At 50.4% G+C, this 21067-nt stretch overlaps 1 protein-coding gene across 3 annotated transcripts; it reads right to left on the bottom strand.

Annotated features, from left to right (window-relative positions):
- Positions 1-1896: 1896 nt before the first annotated feature.
- C1QA (complement C1q A chain) lies at positions 1897-4877 on the bottom strand. Of its 3 annotated transcripts, none has more exons than XM_020874584.2 (3): positions 4771-4877; positions 3703-3872; positions 1897-2654 (listed from the first exon to the last, which is right to left on the bottom strand). In XM_020874584.2, the coding sequence occupies exons 2-3, from the start codon at positions 3863-3865 to the stop codon at positions 2083-2085; spliced, it is 735 nt and encodes a 244-aa protein (XP_020730243.2). In that variant the 5' UTR covers positions 3866-3872; positions 4771-4877; the 3' UTR covers positions 1897-2082. The 3 variants fall into 3 exon arrangements, with proteins under 3 accessions (XP_020730243.2, XP_070314990.1, XP_020730244.2); XM_070458889.1 differs by having other exon boundaries at positions 3703-3902; positions 4771-4839; XM_020874585.2 differs by lacking the exon at positions 4771-4877 and adding an exon at positions 4244-4268.
- Between the last annotated feature and the right edge of the window lie 16190 nt (positions 4878-21067).

Below are 21067 nucleotides of genomic sequence, written 5' to 3'. Positions count from 1 at the left end.
TGTTTTGTTGGGATTAAACGCATTGATGGTTATGAAGTGTCCAGCTCACAGCAGGGCCTCACAGATCTGTTTCGCTTCCTGGTCCATGTGCATGTATGTGTGTGCCGGGCTGGCCGGGGGGGAAACCAGGGCAGAGTGGAGGCCAAAGCGGGGCTGGAGAGCCTCCGCAGCCCCACTCTCTTCTTCCTGATCCCACAAGACTGTCGATGGGGCCAGACAGACTCCCAGAGGGTCCCAATGTGTGGGGAAGGAGGGTGGGGGGGGGCTGTCGGTACGTGAGGACCCCAAGGTCAACGCTCGAGAGAACAAGGGCATTTCCAAGGTGCGTGCGCGTGGGAGGGTGAGGCGTGAGTGTGCACCTGTGTGTCAGGGCTACGTCTGGGACGTGTGTGTGAGAGAGCACTACTGATGGTTGTGGGGAATCGGAGGTGGGGCTGTGCAGGTATGACCGTGTGTATCCCTTAGTGTGTCTGTGCGTTTGAAGGCACAAGTAGTGTGTCCAGGGGTGTGCCCTGCGGGTCTCAGGGAGTGGGTCTGTGGGTGAGGAGTGAGTGAGTCTTGGTCCAGGAAGTGTGTGAGTGTGTGATATGTATTCTTGTGTGTGTGTGTTTACATGTGAGCATGAGCAGCACAAAGGTAAAGTTGGCTTCCTTTGGCAAAAAGCATGGGGCATGTCCAGGACTGGACTTCTGGTCTCCTTACCCTTCTCACACACAGAGGACATAGTGGAGCTTTTGCTTCTCAGCAGCACCCGGACAGGCAGAGTGGGACCCTGGGAATGGACCAGGAACATTCCAAATCCTCCAAGGCCCCAGTGCAAGCGGGATGCATGCCCACCCTCCACGCCTGCCAGGGTAGAAGTCCGGAGCTGGACTCGGGACACTTGGCAGGGAGGACCTCTGGATGCCCTTGGGTCAAGTGCTCCCTCTCTCTGAGCCCCTGCCTTTCTGGTTCAGCCTTGGAAGCGACATGTGCCATGTGTCAGGTGTGTGGCTGTGGAGGCTGGTGAGGGGAGCAGGTAAACACGCAGACTTGGGTATTAGCAGGACCTGGGATCAACCCCACCCCTTCCCCTTACATGCTGCTGCTGCTGCTAAGTCGCTTCAGTCGTGTCCGACTCTGTGCAGCCTCGCAGATGGCAGCCCACCAGGCTCCTCCATCCCTGGGATTCTCCAGGCAAGAATACTGGAGCGGGTTGCCATGCCCTTCTCTGCCTTACATGCTAACCTTGGGCTTTAAGTTCTCCTTAACACTCACTCAGTTTCATTATCTGTAAAATGGGGTCAGTCATAATACCCAACTCAAAGTTCACCTGTAAAGACTAAACAAAATACAATAAAGGCTAAACTGTATGCGTGTGGGCTTAGTCACTCAGTCGCATCCGACTCTTCCGACCCCATGGACTGTAGCCCGCCAGGCTCCTCTGTTCATGGGGATTCTCCAGGCAAGAATACTGGAACGGGTTGCCATGCCCTCCCCCAGGGGATCTTCCCAAACCAGGGATCAAAACCAGGTCTCCCACACTGCAGGCACCTTCTTTACAGTCTGTGCCATCTGAGAAGCCCCTTATTAATGCCCCAGGAACTCCCCTGCAATTTTCATATATCAAGTCATTTAATCCTCTGAACAACACATTGAGGTGGGTGCTGTCACTATTCCCACTTTACAGATCAGGAAACTGAGATTCACCAAAGCAACATAAATTGCACGTAATTGGATTTAGGCAAATGGTGGCCCAGGATTCGAGCCCAGGCTGATGAGGCTCCCAGGACCTGCTAAATACATGCTGTAAAAAGCTAAATATGGGCCTGCCTTGTAAGCACTTAAATAACTGTTGTCATTCTTCAGCGTCCCTCCCAATGCCCAAGGTAGTCAGTGCACTTCAGGCTCAGCAGATGTGGATTCAGATATTTATTCCAGGAAGAGTTCTAAGACATGATCTCCGTTCAGGCAGCTAAAGCAACAGAACACCCACTCGATAGGGCAGAGCAGAGATGGCCAGAGAGCTGGAGTGAGTGGCCCAGGGTCACACAGCTGGATGCAGTGGCCACGGTGGGGACCAGGGGCGGGGGTCTTCCCTGCTCAAGTGGATGGGAAGATGAGGAAGCCACTGAAGATGCTATCGGCCTCTGGGCCGTGGTAAATGCGGCCCTTACTGGCATCTTTTTCAATCCAGACCTGGTCTCCCTGCTGGAGATGCAGCACCGTGCTTCCAGACACCACCTGCAAGAATCCCTTACTGTTGAAGTCACAGAAGCCCAAGGGCTGGATCTGGCCCCTCCGAGAAGACCTGATGGACAGGCAGAGGTCCCACTTGGACACCACCTGGAAGGTGAAATAGTAGTAGCCTGGGACAGAGCAGTGGAACCTGCCCGTGTTGTTCTGGTACACATTCTCCTGGTTGGTGATGACCTCTCCGAAGATGACCACGTTGTCTCTCGTCAGAGGGTTCGGTCTCACGGCCGAGAAGGCTGGCCGCGGCTGGTCCTTGATGTTTCCGGGGTTCCCTTTGGTGCCCTTCAACCCCGGGAGGCCAGGGGACCCCATGGGACCAGCGGGTCCTGGGTAGCCCATTCTGCCTGGATTTCCAGGTGGTCCAGGGTCGCCCTGGTCTCCTTTAAGGCCACGGATGCCCGTCTGGATGGCAGGGGCCCCTGTGGGGAGAAAGGTTAGGTTGGGACTGAGAGTCTGGTATCCTCCAGACCTCAGGGAGGTGGCTGGGGCCCCAAATAGCTGTGGGATAAGAGGGTAGGGGAGTGTCTTGGCCTGATTGATTCTGACTGGTTCTGTGTGACCTTGGACAAGTGTCTCAACCTCTCTGAGCCCCAGCTTGTTTATCTGTACAATGAAGAGAAATTGAACAGACACTTGGGGAAGGATCAGGTTCTGGGAAAAGGCAGTCCACTGGCTTCACTGCACTCCTGCCCACAGCTGGGCACTCCACACTTCCCCCTGTCCCCCACCAGGCCATTGACCTCGACTTCTTCAGATGCAGGGGCTACCTGTAGGATGCCTGGGTACAGATCATTGCAAATGCCTGTGCAGATCTTTCTGGTGGTCTATGGACTGGGAGTCTCAGGATGATTACACAAGACCATCTTTTCTGGCTCTGGTCTTGCCCTCCTCCCTCTTCCTTCACCCTTGGCCTTTTTTCTCAAATATGAGAGTTTCTGAAGCTTGAAGGGGCAGGGAAGGGGGAAGCAGGGACAGGCTTGCAGGGAAGCTGGAAGCAAAAACGACAGATGTTATGGATTGATCCCTCTCCACATGCTAGGTGGGGTCTTTCTCCCTTTTACAGATGAGGCAACTGAGGCTCAGAGAGGGTGAGTAACTCACTCAAGGTCACACAGCAAGACAAGGGCTCTCAAATCTAAAGGCTAGGGCATTCGTCTTTCTGGTGATTGTACAAAGACCAAGGCTGGGCACAGCTTTAGGACCTTTCACAGGCCTTGCTTGAAGTGGCCCACTCCCCAGAGGAGGACGGCAAGGCCAAAGAAAGAGGATGTGGCGGTTACGGGGGATATAGAGAGGCCCCGGGGGGCCTTGAGAGAAGGCTGGGCCCTGGGACCGAGCACAGACTGCAGGGGCTTCACGTGGGGGCCCAGGTGGACCTCTGTTTCTCACTGCCACCCTGAGCCGCCACCTCCAGGAGGCCAGCCCAGGCCCAAGGATGAGGGGCTGCGGTCCCAAGGGAGGGCTTACCCGGCTCTCCTCGCTCCCCCTTGAGGCCTGGCCGTCCGGGTCGGCCAGATATCCCTGCATTTCCGTCAATCCCGTCTGGGGCTCGGCACACGTCCTGGGTCATGGAGGAGGCCAGGGAGATGGCCAGCACGCTGATCACCAGCCAGCCCCGGGGGGCTTCCATGGTCCCGCTGTGGAGACACGAGCAGGGCCTGGGCAGGCTGGACAGCACACACTTGTTCACACCCAGCTCACACACTTGAACCACGCCCCCCCCCCCCCCCATGATATCTGTATATGTCCCTGACCATTGCACACATACCCTACCCAGGGCCTTTGAAGTTCACTCTCCACCCAGCTCCAAGGACCCCCCTAGCATACACACAGATCCACAAACTCACACAGATTGACACACACAGCTGAACATACACATAGGGTTACACACTCAGACACATGAACACAGCTTCTAGCCCTCAGACACCTACACAACACAATAAGCAAACTTAAAAGTCCACCACACAACCCTGGACACTCCGACTGACACACTCCATCCCTCACTTACCTGGACACACACAGTCATACACTCCCTACAGATGATCGGTTCCTTTGAATAAATATTTATTGAGTGCCCGCTCCCTGTTTAATTAACACTCTCTCACCCAGATGGCAGAGTTGCACATCCACACTGGAATTCACAAACAGCTGACACACACATCTGCTCCCTCCTCCCCACACGTGGAACCTCTTAGCACCCACTGGAGGACAGACAGCTGACTGTCACCTCCTGGGTCCCTCTGTGGGACCCCTCTGTTGGGCTCTGACACCCCAGCCTTTTCCCAGCCAGGATCCAGGAATTCTGGTTAGAGCTGATGGCTCTGTGGCTACCTCCCAGCCTCCCCCCAAGACTCTGGAGTCAAGGTCCCCCCATTTACTTGTTCTGGGTCCTGGACCAGTGCCCCCCAGCCCTGTCCTGGCACAGAACCAGGTAGCAGCACTCTCCCTCCCTCCCTGCCCGGTCCAGTCTCCTGGGCCACCTCCCCTGGCTCGCTAAACGTCACAGCCCCCTTCCCCATCCAGCGGTGGCCTCACCTGCGTCCAGTCTTCAGCGCACTGGATACTCTGGTCCTTCACGCGGGGACCCCTGTGGGACACCCAGCAGGGCGGTGCTGGCCCGGGGCCAAGTTTCACATCCCTTCCCACTTCTCCTTCTCCTTCCCTGGATCCGCCCCAGAGGCCAGAGGCCAGCAAGGGACATTTTGAGCAGACCTCAGCAAGACTGCAACACGGGACATTCTAGCCCAACCACACTGGCGCAAGCGCAGGGACAGCAAGGTGGGAGGCTGCTGGGATGGGAGCAGGGGAGGGGGTCCTGGGCGGGGCAGTGAGACTCCTGAGACACAGAGCAGCAGGGTAGAAGGAACCTTCTCTCAAATCAGTGACTTGTAAGACTTTTTCATGATCGCGGAAGCAGCACGTATTCATTGCCAAAAGCTTGGTAATACAGAAAAGCGTGAAAAGACAAGAACTGTGACGCAGTCGTGAGAGGCTTGGTCACCAGCTTTCTAGGCTGCCACTTCCTCGCCGCATGTCCTTGGGACTGTGCTTGACTTCCTGGGGCCTCAGTCTGTTTTTGGTTGTTGTTCATAAGTTGGAAACCACAGATTCTACTTTATTGAAAAGTCTAAAGTTTTAGAGACATAATACACATACAAAACTGGACACTTAATAATCAGCTTTTATCAACATTTAAAAATAAAAAATGAAAATCAGCAATAAATGCCCACCTAGAGAACTGCTGTCAGCATTTGGAGGGGTCGCCCAGCCTTGCTCATGGTCACTGACGGGGGGCTCACAACCTGTCAACCCAGCTCCCTTTGTTGTTGCCAGCCTGAGAACGCTTTTCTTTAGACTGGGTGATTCTGTCTCCCCCAGATCGGAGGCCAGTGTGTTCAGGCCTGGCTGACCATGTCTTTCTGCTTCTCCCCATGGCCATGTTTTGTCCTTGCTGCCGTTGCTTTGTCTCATTTTCCAGAGGGAGGAGGAGAGGAAGAGGAGAAGAGGGAGGGTTGTTGCACCTGGGCAGGTGAAGGCAGTCTAGGACCAGGGTTTTCAAGACTCGGAGACTCCCTTTTTCTTGCGATCTTGTGTGACAGGCGATGTGCATACAAGTACAGGTGGGGACGCTCTGGCTTAAGGGTGGGGGCCCAGAGCTCGTACTGCCGGCCCCTTTCCTACTCGTCAGGGTCCAGGGGCTCAAAGGAGCTAGCACCTCTCCATGAGCTTGGGCAAGCCACATCACTTCTCTGGACCTTGAGTTTCTTTACCTGTAAATGGGGATGATAACAGTCCCTTTGGTGGGCTGCCAAGGGATTATACGAATATATAAGGAAGTTTAGGTTTCCTAGGTGGCACTAGTGGTAAAGAACCTGCCTACCAACGTAGGAGACATAAAAGATGAGGGTTCAATCCCTGGGTTGGGAAGATCTCCTGGAGGAGAGCATGGCAACCCACTCCAGTATTCTTGCCTGAAGAATCGCATGGACAGTGGAGCCTGGCAGGCTGCAGTCCATAGGATCAGAATGAGCTGGACATGACCAAAGTGACTTAGCATGCATGCATGCCCACATAAGGAAGTTCATACTGTCAAATACCACATTAAAATAAATCATCATTATAAATAATATCTGTGTGACCTTGGGCCAGTTACCTAACCTCTCTGAACCTCACTTTCTCAAGATGAGGGAGAAGATGAGGGAGGAAGCAGGGAGGGTGGTCTGTAACATCCCTTCCAGCATTGTCTTCTTTGCATTGTGTCAATATTGCTTGCCTGCAAGAGGAGTTAGAAATACTGTGTCAGAGCCAGAATGGTCAGCCTGACTGCTCCCATTTTACAGATGAAGAAACTGAGGATCAGAAACAGAAAGACTTTCCCAAGATCATATAGAAAATGACAGAGTTGGCATGAGGATAAAACAAATACTATGAAAGGCTTCTCAGAGTATACTTTTCAAAATATTAAATGCACAATTCATATAGAAATATACAGTGAGGGGCTCCCCTGGCAGTCCAGGGTCTGAGACTCGTGCTACCAGTGCAGGGGGCCTGGGTTCAGTCGTGGTCAGGGAACTAGATCCCACCTGCCACAACTAAGATCAAAGATCCCAAGTGCTGCAACTAAGACCCAATGCAGTCAAATAAATAAATAAATACTTTAAAAAAGAAAAACATAGGGAGCATGTGTTAGTTTTCTTTTGCAGTTTATAAATGAAGGAACAAAGCTTGTTCAATGAAGGATATGAGAAAAAAAATTATATATACCTCTTTAGGGTGAGAGAGATTCAGTGAAAAAAACAATAACAAAAAAACCCCCAAGAATTCTGGAATATTCATAGGTTGCTAAGGTAGTTACAAAACTGGTTAGTGCTGTTTAGGACAATAAGATCATCATGTTGGGGTTATCTACTCTACTGGAAAGAAATCATTTGCATCTCTACCAGACAAAAATAATTGGCAACTTATCAGTTTTCTACCAGCTAACAGCTATCTTTACAGAGCCTGGGCCCCAATCAATAGTAAATAATAAGTCAAGCAAAGTGACATTCCCCTGGAGTGTCAGGTGACCCTTAGGAGGGCTTGTTAGACACGACTCTAATTTGACTTTGAAAGGACACCAGTTATCTATTTGCCTTATTTCCTACTGTTGGATGATTTCACTTATCAGGCTGTTGCAAGAGTATAAACACTTCCCAAGAAATAAAAGACATCGATAATAATGAACGTATCATTAGTGTGAAAAGGAATGGGTCAGCAGTAGGCTATGAATGTCACAGCTGGGACACCTTCATTCAGAAGAGGAGGGTGTCTTTTTCATTTTCTCCAGAGCTCAAGGTCCTGGAGGGGAAGCGAGAGTGAAGGAATGAGAGGAAACCCCTTGTCATGCTTGTGAGGTCGGGATCCAGGAGCCCCATCCCAGAGAGCAGTCAAGGGTCTGGGGGTCATCAGAGAAATAATTTCTAAATTAGTCAGATTCTTTCTGGTGGAGTCGTCACCTCCCACTCAAAGTTTGCATTCCAAAATCAGCATAAGAAGCAATAATTGTCGGTGGTCAATTTTACCCTTGGAAAAAAATTCTTAGGAAAGCACCATGTTGAAGACCATATTACTGTTTCGGGATAGTTCTATGCAGCCACTTTTAGCTTTGACATTAGAACAGATTTCTAGTCCTTCAACGGAGTATCAGTTGGCTAATGTATACGCCCTTTAAAAAAAATTAAATATTTAAAGACTGGAGCTGTACTCAGTGGTGAGGTGTTTAGACCACAAGAGGCTCTGGATCTGAGGCAGACAGCGGTGGAGGTTGGGGGAGCGGTCGGGTGGCGGTGGTTAGGGGTGGGAGGTTGGAGATGGGGGGTCGGGGCCCACAGGTACATGCTACAGAATAGGCTCCTTGAGGGTCTGAAGCAAAAAGGATGGAGCAACCCTTGCCGTATTTTAATGGGTAGTTATCTTTAGTTCTTTCTCTCTGATTTTATTAGGCAAAATGCAGATAGTCAAATGTGTATATAATATAACTCTAAAGTTCTTGTATTGCACTTAAAAACACGGAGGTATTATTTACACACAGTAAAATGCACAAATCTTAAGTGCGCCCATTCAATGGCTTTTTGTGTAAATGAAGACACCCTTTACCACACCCAGATCAAAACACAGAACATTTCCATCACCCCAGCGACTTGCCTTGTGCCTCTTGTATTACCGTCAGCCCTCAGTGTCCACATCCACCGATCCCACCAACCACAGATCAAAAATATTTGAAAAGGAATTCCAGCGAGTTCCCCCAAAAGCAAAACCTGAATTTGCCACATGCAGGCAACTATTTACTACCATTTGCATTGTATTTACAATTATTTACATAGTATTTACATTGTATTAGGTATTATAAGTAATCCAGAAAGGATTAAAATACAGGAGGATGTGTGTAGGATATATGCAAATGCTACACCATTTTATAGAAGAGACTTGAGCATCCTTGGATTTGGGTCTCCAAGGGGACACAGGGATGTTCTGGAACCAATCCCCTGCAGATACCAAGGGACGACTGTATTCCCTTCTACCCGCAAAGAGACCAGCGCTTCGAGCTCTCTCACCATGGGTCACTTCTACCTGTTCTTAAACTTCACGTAAATAGAATCCCTCAGTGTCTTTTGCGTCTGGCTTCTTTCATTTCACATGCCTGTGAGATTCAGCCTTGCTTTTGCTTCATGCCGGTTCGGTTTTATCGCTGAGTAGTACTCCGTGGTATGCGTGCAGCGCATTTCATGTAGCCCTGCTCCTTTTCATGGAAATTTTTGGTTATGATGAAAAAAACCTAAGAACATTCTCATACAATCCTGCTCCCTCTGCTATCCTGTGAACGGGTCTGTTCAAATCCCCACGGTACTGTCTGAACACCAAGAAGGGGACACGGCATTGACACGGACACCCCTTCACTCTCATCTGCTACCTTGCACCTCCCTCTCCATCAAAAACACAGACCTCCAGACTCACTACCCAATCCACTTTTTCTCCTTCTCCTGGCCGGCTCTTTATTATGGAGATTGTCTTAATCTTGTCTTTCTCGAGAAATCCTTCCCCTCCTCTGGGGGCCTTCAGAATCTCTCCTTCCATTCTCCTTCCCCCCCCGCCCCCCCCCCCCCCCCATAAGATCAGGGTTTCTCTTCTCCGTGCGGGGAGTGTTTGGGAATTGGGGAGGGAACTGTCAGAAACTGCCACACGTCTTCAGCGCCTGCACTTTATTCTTTGCCTCTCTCAGCAGATAAAAGAGCTTCAGGGGATCGTTTTATGAAAAACGGAGGGGATCGCAAAACGACAAATAATTTGTTGTGGCGATGGAGGCAGCATGGATCCAAATTCAGCATCTCCCCCCTTTCTGCTGTGTGTGCTCTTGCGGGGAGAACACCCGTGTTTGGGGATGACATTGACCCCTCAGACTGGGACGAGGCTTGTGATCAGTGTTGTTTGAATCCGGTGCATGGCAGGCACTTGGCAAAATTCTCACATGCTATTCAGGGCTGCCCATGCAAGGAGACCAGTCGAGAAGTTTGGTGGGGCGGGGCGGGGGGAGTAAAAAGAAGACCAAACACAGCAAAATAATTTTGTAGGGAAAAGTAAGAAAAATACGGGGAAAAAAAAAAACGAACAAAAAAGCAAACAAGCTCCCCCAACGGCGGGTTGCATCTGGAGACCAGCATCCTGGCGGCCCAGGAGGGAGAAGCCAAGCCTGCCGGGAGCCAGGTGGAGCTGCTCTTGGAGATGTTCCCAAGATGGAGATTGCAGATCAGGCTGGAAAGGCGCTAATGGAAGCCACCAGGCATGCAGGCAGGTGAGATGTAAAAAGATTAGGAGGATTAAGAGCGAGTTTGGAAAACAGATAGTGCCGGCTGTGGGAGCCAGCCAGGAGGACACACCTCTGCCTGGTGGAGGCAGGGTCTGCGTCCTGAGGGATGTCTGGATCCCACATCCAGGGAATGTGGTACCCAGAAGGCCTGATTCATGCGAGCTTCCAAGAAGTTCACAGGGATGCAAGGAGAGAGGCCGGGCAAAGCCTCCACCCCACCCCACCTTTAGATCCTCACCCCTGCTCACCAAGTGGAAACATCTCCCTGTTTTCCTATCACTGGGCCTGCAGCTCCACCTTTACTCATTCTTTCCCTGGGGATAAAGGATGTTCTGTTAAACAATGAAATTAAAGGTGTGTCTTAGTGCAAGGTGTTAATGAGCTCTAATTAGTGAGCCCTGATGCTAGACTTAATACTAGTGTTTTATACACTAATTTCATCATTGCAACCCTAAGAAGGTAATACTATGATAAGATCCTTTTACAGATGAAGCTCAGAGAGGGTAAGCAACTTGTCCAAGGTCACACAGCCAGAAGGTGGTAATTTCCACTGCATCAGGTAGCTTTCGGAAGATGTTCACTGGAATCCTGCAGGTCTAAAACAGGAACTCTGGAAGGGAGAGAGGAATGGTGGAGATGAAAATGTTGGGTATGGGGACTCTGAACGCAAGACTTGCCAACTTCGCAAATTTACCTCCCCTGTGCCAAATATTTTACATATATCTTCTTACTTAACTTACACAGTATCCTTACAGGGTAGTGTATTGGCTCATTTTTCAAGATGAAGAAACTAAGTCTCAGAGAGGTAAAGTGACTCATGGGTCTAGGGTTGCCAGATATTGTTGTTCAGTAGCTCAGTTGTGTCTGACTCTTTATGACCCCACGGACTGCAGCACACCAGGCTTCCCTGTCCTTCACTATCTCCTGCAGTTTGCTCAAACTCATGTCCATTGAGTCAATGATGCCATCCAACCATCTCATCCTCTATCACCCCCTTCTCCTCTTGCCCTCAATTATTCCCCACATCAGGGTCTTTTCCAAGGAGTCAGCTCTTCGAATCAGGTGGCCAAAGTATTGCCAGATTTAACAAATAAAAATACAGGATGGCCTGTTCAACTTGAATTTCAGATAAACAACACTATGCATAGGATATACTTATACTAATATATATATATATATTTTATCCTGTATTTTACCTGGCAGCCTACAGTGGTCACACAGCCTGTGAGTGGCTGCTCCCTCTCCTCTCCCTGGCTCACGAGGAAGCCTGTCTTGGCAGGAAGGGGTGGGCTGAAGATGTGCACCTCTCTGCCTCCCAGGGCAAAGGGGAAGAGGTGCCTTCGTCTCCTTCTAGTGTCTCCAAGATCTCCATTCCCATGGGCAAGCCAAGAACCCCAGACAGGTTCCCTCGCTCTGACCCCTCCACATCATCACCATGTCTCTTCCCGCCTTAGATTTTCATCAGGAGAGGCCACTACGGGCTGGAGGCAGGGGACTCCCAGTTCTGTGAGTGTCCATGGATAGATCACCGCTCTGGGCCTCCATTTCCCTATTTGTAAAAAAAAAAAAAAAAAAAAGAGGGAGGAGTTGAACCAAAATAGTAGTTTCCTGGGTCAGAGTCCCATTGGGGAGCTGGTTAAGGATACCATTAATCAAGTTGCACTCCTATGTCCTGAACAGAATTTCGCGGGTGGGGCCCAGAGATTCCATGGTTTTCATAGGTGCCTTGCTTGCTTGAGGCAGGCAGTCCAGCACCTTTCTGGAGCTCTGACAGCAACTGGGAGTCTGTCCAATCTTGACACGTGGGCTGCGCCTGCCTTCTGCTTCTGACGTGTGGGGATCAGGTGTTGAAGGGTCTCTAGACACCTTGATCAGAGTAGGAGAAAGGAGGAAAGTCCAGGCTTGTTGGGTTGGGCCAGGGTGAGAGGGAGGCTGCTGGAGGGAAGATCACTAAATCTCCCCTGAGCTGAGATCATTTCCAACCTGGGAATTTCAGGAGTATTTCTTACCTCTGAGTAGAGATGGATGCTCTTCATGGCCCCTGCCTGGTTCAGGTGACTGCCCACCAGGGCACCAGTGAACTGATGGGCAGACAGAGGCTCAGAGAGGGCAATCAATTTCCCATGTCACCCAGCCTGGCTTCCTTGGTGTCTGCTGGTACAGAATCCGCCTGCAATGCGGGAGACCTAGGTTCGATCCCTGGCTTGGGAAGGGTCCCTGGAGAAGGGAAAGGCTACCCACTCCAGTATTCTGGCCTAGAGAACTGCATGGACTTTATAGTGTGTGGGGTCTCAAAGAGTCAGGACACGATTGAGCTACTTTCACTTTCCTGGCAGAGCTGCTTCAGTGTCTGGTCTCTTGGGGTGGGATTCTGTCCCCCGGTCTCACCTTAAGGCAGTCCTGGAAGGTCTCTGGGGTAGACAATGTCCTGGTCCTGTGGTCCAGGCGCTGCTTTCTTCATGGCGATGTTCTGAGCCTCTGTCTCCATCCCACCAGCCTCTCACAGCAGCTCACAACCGTCCCCCACGCCCCTACCTCAGGTCCAATCGCCCTTCCCCTTTCCCTGAAAAGGGGGTTAAGCCCAGGGGCAGAGCCGGGATCTGGGCGCAGGTCTGCTGTGAGGGGCTCCTCCTCATTTTTGCCCCCGCAGGGTGGCTTCAGAATCTGGGCAAATGACAGCTGCTTTAGCCGGTTCCCTCCCCCTCTTTCCAGCCCTCTGCTGATTACAAATAAACACCCGGTCTACGCGGGAGAGTAATTAACTCTCCAACATGGGGAGAAAGTAATCAGCCTGGAGTTTGCTGCAGGTGGGAAAAGAGCAGGCTTTTCGTAAGGAGTATGCAAATACATCGGTAGTTTGCAAACCAGCCCTCGGGCTCCAGGGAAATGCTGTCGGAGCCGGGGGTGCCCAGCTGCTAAGCAGGGACAGGCTCTGGGTGATGGGCAACGCTGGCCCCAGCTGCAGGGGGAGTTGGCCCCTCAAGTTTACGGGGATCGGAGGGGTCAACGTAGGAGTGGGGGCCTTGCCTTTGGGGCTCCCCTGCACACCGGCAGTTCTTGTGTCTGGAGCTCTGCGGGGAGGCAGCAGGAGAAAGAGGCTCAGGGAGGACTGTCTTTGAATCACACCACTGGTCCTTGCTCACGTGACCCCGGGCAAGTCACTCCCACCTTCCTGAACCTCAGTTTTCTCACTGAAAGATGGGGATACAAAGACACAATTTTCAGGCTCGTATGGAGCGCTGGACAGACATAAAGCCTCTACCCTGGCCTGGCACTTGGGTGTTCAGCAAGTGGGAACTCTTATCAGAGAGCATCGCAATCCATGTGGGCCACATGCTCCCGAGTCAAGGCCACGACCCCTCGAGGGGCTCATGGGTGTCTGGTTTAGCTTTCAGGGGTGCGGTCAGCCTTGTGACATGTAACTTGAAAGGCTTCAAGAATGGCCCTTCCCTTCTGGTTCCAGGTATGTTTGGTTGGCCAAAAAGTTCATTTGGGTTTTTCAAAACTATCTTAAGAACTTTTTGGCCAGCATAATATTCCTCCTGCCTTGCTAAAAATTCTGGGCCCGGTCTAGGGTAAGGAGAGTGATTGCCCCATGGGAGAAAATTTGAGGCATTCACTCAGGGCCGTGTGACTGCAGAACTGATCCTGAGGATGAGCACCTCCTTAAACACGCCCCGGGTACTTTACCTAACTCGTCCTCATCCAGGCTTTGATGAGACCCCGCCTTTGTCAAGTCCTCTCTCAGAATTAAGCCTCATTCTTTAAAGAGATTCTGAAGGGGAGCAGGGAGGGAGCAAGAGGAAGTTTTCTGAGTGATGGAAATGTTCTATGTCTACACTGGGGTGTCAGGGGCACAGGTGTACGTGTTTGTCAAAACTCACCAAATAGCACATCTAAATTATATGTATTTCACTGTATATAATTTTTATTTCCATAAACACAATTTTAAAGTAAATAAAATGAAGATATCTTCTGGGAGATCTCTCTCTCACATTAATACACGATTATGATGACGCTCAAGGCAGTCATTCAGCTTCTGCTTGTATGCCTCCTGTGACGGGGGGCTCACCATCCGCGCAGCCAGCACATCACTTGTTCGGCAGGAGAACTTGGATCTGAGCTCAGATCTTACTCCAGACTCCAAGGCCTCGAGCTCGGCTCTACTGACTGCCCCAGGATTGTGTGTGCTTGGGAATCATCAGGAGGGTTATATGAGGTGTGATATGTGAAATGTTTGTCACATATCACGGAGATATTAAGAGCTTCTGTACATGTGGAACTGCACTTCCCCAGGATTGCCGGGAGAAATACCAATAACCTCAGATATGCAGATGACACCACCCTTATGGCAGAAAGTGAAGAAGAACTAAAGAGCCCCTTGATGAAAGTGAAAGAGGAGAGTGAAAAAGTTGTCTTAAAGCTCAGCATTCAGAAAACTAAGATCATGGCATCTGTTCCCATCACTTCATGGCAAATAGGTGGATAAACAGTGGAAACAGTGGCAGACTTTATTTTGGGGGGCTCCAAAATCACTGCAGATGGTGACTGCAGCCATGAAATTAAAAGATGCTTGCTCCTTGGAAGAAAAGTTATGACAAACCTACACAGCTTATTAAAAAACAGAGACGTTACTTTGCCAACAAAGTCCGTCTAGTCAAAGCTATGGTTTTTCCAGTATCATGTATGGATGTGAGAGTTGGACTGTGAAGGAAGCTGAGCGCTGAAAAATTGATGCTTTTGAACTGTGGTGCTGGAGAAGACTCTTGAGAGTCCCTTGGACTGCAAGGAGATCCAACCAGTCCATCCTAAAGGAGATCAGTCCTGAATATTCATTGGAAAGACTGATGTTGAGGCTGAAACTCTAATACTTTGGTCACCTGATGCGAAGAGCTGACTCATTTGAAAAGACCCTGCTGCTGGGAAAGATTGAGGGCAGGAGGAAAAGGGATGAGATGATTGGATGGTATCACCGACTCAATGGACATGAGTTTGAGTAAACTCTGGGAGTTGGCAATGGACAGGGAGTCCTGGCATGCTGCAGCCCATGGGGTCGCAAAGAGTCGGACATGACTGAGTGACTGAACTGAAGTGACCTCATCCTAGCAGTTGGGTGGGATCTGGGACCAGGTTGGTGCAAGGACATGTGAGTGGAAGGGACATTGCTGGCACAAGCCCTCTGACACGCTCTTGTCCCGCTGCTGCTGTTGTGGAGTCGTCATGTTGCGATGCTTGGAGCCACAGAGTCCAAGTGGCCTGGTCACTGGGTGTCTGCATGGGGGACACCTGTCCTGGAGAATCATCTGGACCACAACAGGCTTTGCAGGAGCAATGGGTAAACCTTGATGCTGTCGAGAAGCTGAAGTGTGGGTTGTTCCCATAGCATGCCTTCCTTGTCCTGACCCATACAGCCCAGGGTGGGCCTGCCACAGAATGATATGATGTTAAATTGTTGCTAGCCTCGTAGTCTGAACCACCTTCTTCTCTTCCTTTTCAGGCTGTCGTTGTCACTGACAGCACCCTCAAAGAACCCTTCAGGCCACACCATTTCCGCTTATCCCCGCTGAGCTGTCCAGGGTCCTGTCCTCTGTCTGAACTCTCCAGCACTGCTCAGGCTTTCATCAGTTCTGTGCAGTCTAGGCTGGGGCTGCGGGGTTTCTAAAATGAGAAATAGCCAGATTCACCTTTGGAGACTGTAAATTCTGTTGTGGGGAGGCAGATGTAGGAATAACTCCCAAAGAAGGAAGTTTATCAGGTGCCAGAGAGTATAGAACCCAGAGGTGGGAGCTCCTAATGGGTAAAACAAGTCCTACCATGCAGGAATCTTGGGACACTGCCTGGGAGGAGGAGGAGGAGGAGGAGGGGAGAGGAAGGGAGAGGAATGGGAGGGGGAGGGAGAGAAATGGGAGGGGGAGGGCCGGGGAAGGCGGCTGGCCTCAGCATCTCCCTCTGGGTACTCTGGGCTCTCATCACAGATCCTGTCTGAGTCCCAGTTCCTCCACTTCCATCTGCTGTATAAAGTGCATCAGGCATCTTCCCTCCTCAAGCCTTGGTTTTCTCACCTGTAAAATGGGGACAATAAAAACACACCTTTACAGGGTTGTTGCGAGAACTCAACAAGTCAATATGTGTAAAAGGCTTACTCAGCGCCTGGCATGCAGTACTTGCTCAGTGAAGAGCTGTTATCATGACCGCGTTTGGCCCTTGCAACAACCCTGCAAGAGGACAGAAATAACTAGCATTGTCTGTCTCACAAACGAGAAAAAGGAGGCTCAGAAAGGGCACATGGCTGGCCTAAAGACACACAGCTAAGAAGCGCCTAAGCGTGGTCTGGCTGCTGTGCCTGCCTTTCACCAGAGCCTGTTTGGGGTTAGAATCTGTGTCCTCACTGCTTCCTCTGCCCTGACCACTTTTCCCAACTCTTTCCGCTTTTGAAACTCCACTCTTCTTTTTTTTTTAATTAATTAATTTTTTTAATTGAAGGAGAATTGTTTTATAGAATTTTGTTTTCTGTCAAACCTCAACATGAATCAGTCATAGGTATACATATATCCCCTCCCTTCTGGACCTCCCTCCCATCTCCCCCACATCCCACCCCTCTAGGCTGACACGGAGCCCCGTTTGAGTTTCCTGAGACATGCAGCAAATTCCCCTTGGCTATCTCTTTTACATATGGTAATTTAAGTTTCCATGTTACTCTTCCCACACATCTCACCCTCTCCTCCCCTTTCCCCATGTCCATAAGTCTATTCTCTATGTCTGTTTCTCCATCGCTGCCCTTAAACAAATGCTTCAGTACCATTTTTGTAGATTTCATATATATGTGTTAGAATACGATTTTTGTCTTTCTCTTTCTGACCTACTTCACTCTGTATGATAGGTTCTAGGTTCATCCACCTCATTAGAACTGACTCAAATGTGTTCTCCACTCTTCTTTTCTAAATTATGGCAAAACAAACATACCAAAAAATTTTTTTTAACCATTTTGACCATTGTAAAGTGTGTGATTCAGTGACATTAAACACATTTGCATTGCTCTGCAGATGTTGCCAGCATCTGTCTCCAGAACTCTGAAACACAGCAACTCTCTGCCCCCCTCCCTCCAGCCCTGGGCAACCGTACTCTATTTTCTGTCTCTGTGAATCTGACAACGTTAGATACCTCATGTAAATGGCATCATACAGTATTTATTCTTTCGTGACTGGCTTATTTCACTTAGCACGAAACATCCTCCAAATTCCTCCGTGTTTTAACATGTGTCAGAATTTCCCTCCTTGATAAATCTGAACATTATTTCATTGTATGTATAATGCACATTTTATTTATCTATGCATCTGTTGGTGGAACTTGGGTCACTTCTATCTTCGGACTATTTAGTGTGATAAACTCTGTCATGAACATAGGTGTACAAACACATTTTAGTCTCCCTGTTTTCACGAGACCCTACCACTGCCACCACCTTGGGAGCCTCTCCAAGATCTCTGCCAGGGTCCCCAGTTCCCAGTGATCCAGGAGCCAGACCCTCACTCATCTCATGACCCACGGACCATTCTGCTACCCATTCGGCTCCGTGCCTTCACTGCCATGGTTCCCCTCCACCTGGCAGCCCTTCTGCACCATCTCCTTAGCACAGATCTGCATGTTCCCCAAGGCTCACCTTGAATGCTTCCCACTCCAGAAAAACTGCCTCTACCCTCCAGTGTTTTCTTCTGACCAACCCTCCATCTTTCTCTTGCTTAAGTCTCTGGTTATTTTTAAAAATATGGGCATGAGTTTGAGGAAGCTCTGGGAGTTGGTGATGGACAGGGAAGCCTGGTGCGCTGCAGTCCATGGGGTTGTAGAGTTGGACACAACTGAGCAACTGAACTGAACTGATTTTTTAAAATTTTATTTATATATTTATTTATTGTTGTTGTTTAGTCACTAATTTGTGTCTGACTCTTTGCAACCCCATGCACTGCAACATATCAGTCTCCTCTGTCTTCCGCTATCTCCTGGACTTTGCTCAAATTCATGCCCGTTGAGTCAGTGATGCCATCCAACCATCTCATCCTCTGTCAGCCCCTTCTCCTCCTGCCCTCAATCTTTCCCAGCATCAGGGTCTTCTCCAGTAAGTTGGCTCTTCACATCAGGTGGCCAAAGTATTGGAGCTTCAGCTTCAGCATCAGTCCTTTCAGTGAATATTCAGGGTTGATTTCCTTTAGGATTGACTTGTTTGATCTCCTTGAAGTCCAACGGACTCTCAAGAGCCTTCTCTAAGCACTGTGATTTGAAAGCATTGATTCTTCGACGCTCAGCCTTCTTTACGGTGCAATTCTCACGTCCATACCTTGTTTATTTATTATTTATTTATGGCTGCATTGGGTGTTTGTTGCTGCGCTCAGCCTTTTTCTCGTTGCAGTGAGTGGGGCTACTCCCTAGCTGCGGTGCACGGGCTTCTCATCACGTTGGCTTCTCTTGTTGCAGAGCATGGTGTCTCTGGCAGTTGTCCCCAAACTTCTCAGGACCAGTTTCACGGGAGACAACTGCTCGTCTTCTGCTGTGCAGCCCAGCTCCTAACAGACCATGGGCCGGGCTGGGGACACCTGCTCTAGGGCAAGTGGGCTTCAGCAGTTGTGATCCACGGGCTTAGTTGCCCCACGGCATGTGGGATCTTCCTGGACCAGGGATCGAACCTGTGTCACAGTCGGATTCTTACCCACTGGACCACTAGGGAAGTCTGTCTCTGATTACTTCACACCTTACATTGCTTGTCTGTGCCTGCCTGATCTCACCGACCTCTTTCCTTCCAGAATAGGGGATTGCCTTTAGCATGTGGTTGAGATAATCTCCCCTTGAAGGGAAGCAAAACTGGCAAAAAGGAGAGTCCTCTTCCCACCAACCTCCCCCACCCCCCAAGAATGTGTCCAGATAGAGTGACCAAACACTCCGGCTCATGCACTCGTGGGCTGAATTAGACAGATTAGAGGTAACGTGGCTTCCTGCATCTGTCTCACTCTGACTTTTCACGCTCGCAAAGCAGGGGCCCTGCTCACCTGCCAGGCCGCCTCTGCCACCTGAGGGGCCGGGCCGTGTGACTTCGTGGAGATTTTGCTGCTTGCCTCGGATGCTCCTGCCCCTCACTGAGCTTCTGGGTTCCTGAAAGCCCTCTGCCTGCTTTCATTCGTTCTGCTGCCTGATTTCACTCAGAACCCAAACCTCGAGGGGGTTGGTTCTGGCTCCCCCCCACCCCCAGGCTGGGTTTCTCAGGGCCCAGGTGTGTGCTGGGTCTTCTGTAGCAACGAGGTGGTCATGGCTTCCTAGGGCTTTCAGCCCCTGCGGAGGGCTAACTGGGGGTGCCTCTCCAGAGCACCCCTCTTGGCTTCTCAGCAGGCAGGGGTGGCCAGGTTATTTTTGTGATAAAAGTGTAATAAATTGAAAGGCACGGTTTTCACTCTGTGGGTAATTAGCTGCCGCCACTGTGCCCCCTCCTAATTGTCTCTCTCACTCCAGACGGGCGTAGATCAATAGGAAGCAGCCGCTGCATGGTGAAAGTCACAATTAATTAATTGTCGGGCGTGTGTGTGTCTCCATCTCTGTCACATCAAAGGCTCGGGGGTGGCAGCTGCCCACATTTTCGGCCCTGCTGGGCCAGCCCAGCCCAGAGGCCCAGATGCATGTGACTACACGCCACCGGCATGCTTCCTGCCTCTCCCCTGGGCAGCGAGGCTCCTGGACGAGGGGTCCCCTGAGACCTCTGGCTCAAGGGCCTTCTCTGACAGCTAGCATTTTCTTGGTACCCCATCCCACATGCAGGCTCCCCTAGATCTTTGCCCAGGTACCTGTCCCCTGGTCCCCTGCCTCGCGCTCCAATTCATTCTTCTCCCTGTGGTCTAAACCCTTGGCTTTTGGAGCTCTGCAATGAGCTAGAGGGGTGGGATGAGGGGTAGGGGAGAGCGATTCAGGAGAGAGGGGATGCATGTATACACACGGCTGATTCACTTTGTTGTTCGGCAGAAACTAACACAGCATTGTAAAGCAATTATACTCCAGTTGAAAGAGAAAAAAAAACAAAGTAAATGAAAGATTAGAAAAAAAAAATCTGTAGCTTTTCTTGGTTAAAACTTTGGCTGTATCCAGAATAGTGGTTGATTGTCTCCAGTGGTGGGGGTAGGTATTGACTAGAAGAGAGGACATTCTGGGATGCTGGAAATGGCCTACGTTTTCATCTGGGTGGTAGTTTCATGGGCTATGGGCTTCCCTGGTGGCTGAGATGGTAAAGAATTGCCTGCAATTCAAGAGACCCAGGTTTGATCCCTGCGTCGGGATGGGAAGATCTCCTGGAGAAAGGAATGGCTCCCCACTCCAGTATTCTTGCCTGGAGAATTCCATGGACAGAGGAGCCTGGTGGGCTACAGTCCGTGGGGTTACGAACGACTAACGCTTTCATTGGTGTATACCTATATACTAAGCTATTTTGCTATACACTTCAGTTTGGTGCAAACCGTTAAACGCACAAGACTAATGCCTCTCCCCTATTCAGTATGAACAACTTTATGTGCCAGGCATTGAGCCAGGATGGTGAGGAACATGGCCCTGGGGTGATGAAACCACAGTCCCTGCTTAAACACACTTTCCTAACCTTCGCCATCAGCCTTGGAGAAAGACAGCGTGGTCCCCGTTTGAAGGTGGAGAAGCAGACACGTGAAGAGACCGGGGCTTGGAGGGGCAGGACCTGCGTGTGTTGAGGGGCTTGTGTGCACCCTGCACAACCACAGTGCCTCACACACCGCCGCCGCTCCACGACGGTGGAGCAATACGTCTCGTTTTACAGACAGCAAAACTGAGGCTCAGGCAGGCAGGGTCCCTTATCTGAGGTCACGCACCCTGGGGGTGCTGAGTTGGATCTGGAACCAGGGTTGTCTCCTTTTCAACCTCTCCCCGAAGGGCAGATATGGAGGAGGCAGGGAAGGACAAGGAGAAGTGCGGGGAGAGGCAGGTTAGGGGCCT

Source organism: Odocoileus virginianus, chromosome 30 (genome assembly GCF_023699985.2).
Source record: "Odocoileus virginianus isolate 20LAN1187 ecotype Illinois chromosome 30, Ovbor_1.2, whole genome shotgun sequence".
Classification (NCBI taxonomy): Eukaryota; Metazoa; Chordata; class Mammalia; order Artiodactyla; family Cervidae; genus Odocoileus; species Odocoileus virginianus.
This window is presented reverse-complemented; position numbering and strand designations above follow the sequence as displayed.

Bases quoted from the DNA above. Each gene is read 5' to 3' on its own strand.
- C1QA (XM_020874584.2), bottom strand. From the start codon at position 3,865: ATGGAAGCCCCCCGGGGCTGGCTGGTGATCAGCGTGCTGGCCATCTCC. The intron at 2,655-3,702 runs GTAAGCCCTCCC...TTCTCCCCACAG, and splicing joins GGGGGAGCGAGGAGAGCCGG to GGGCCCCTGCCATCCAGACG.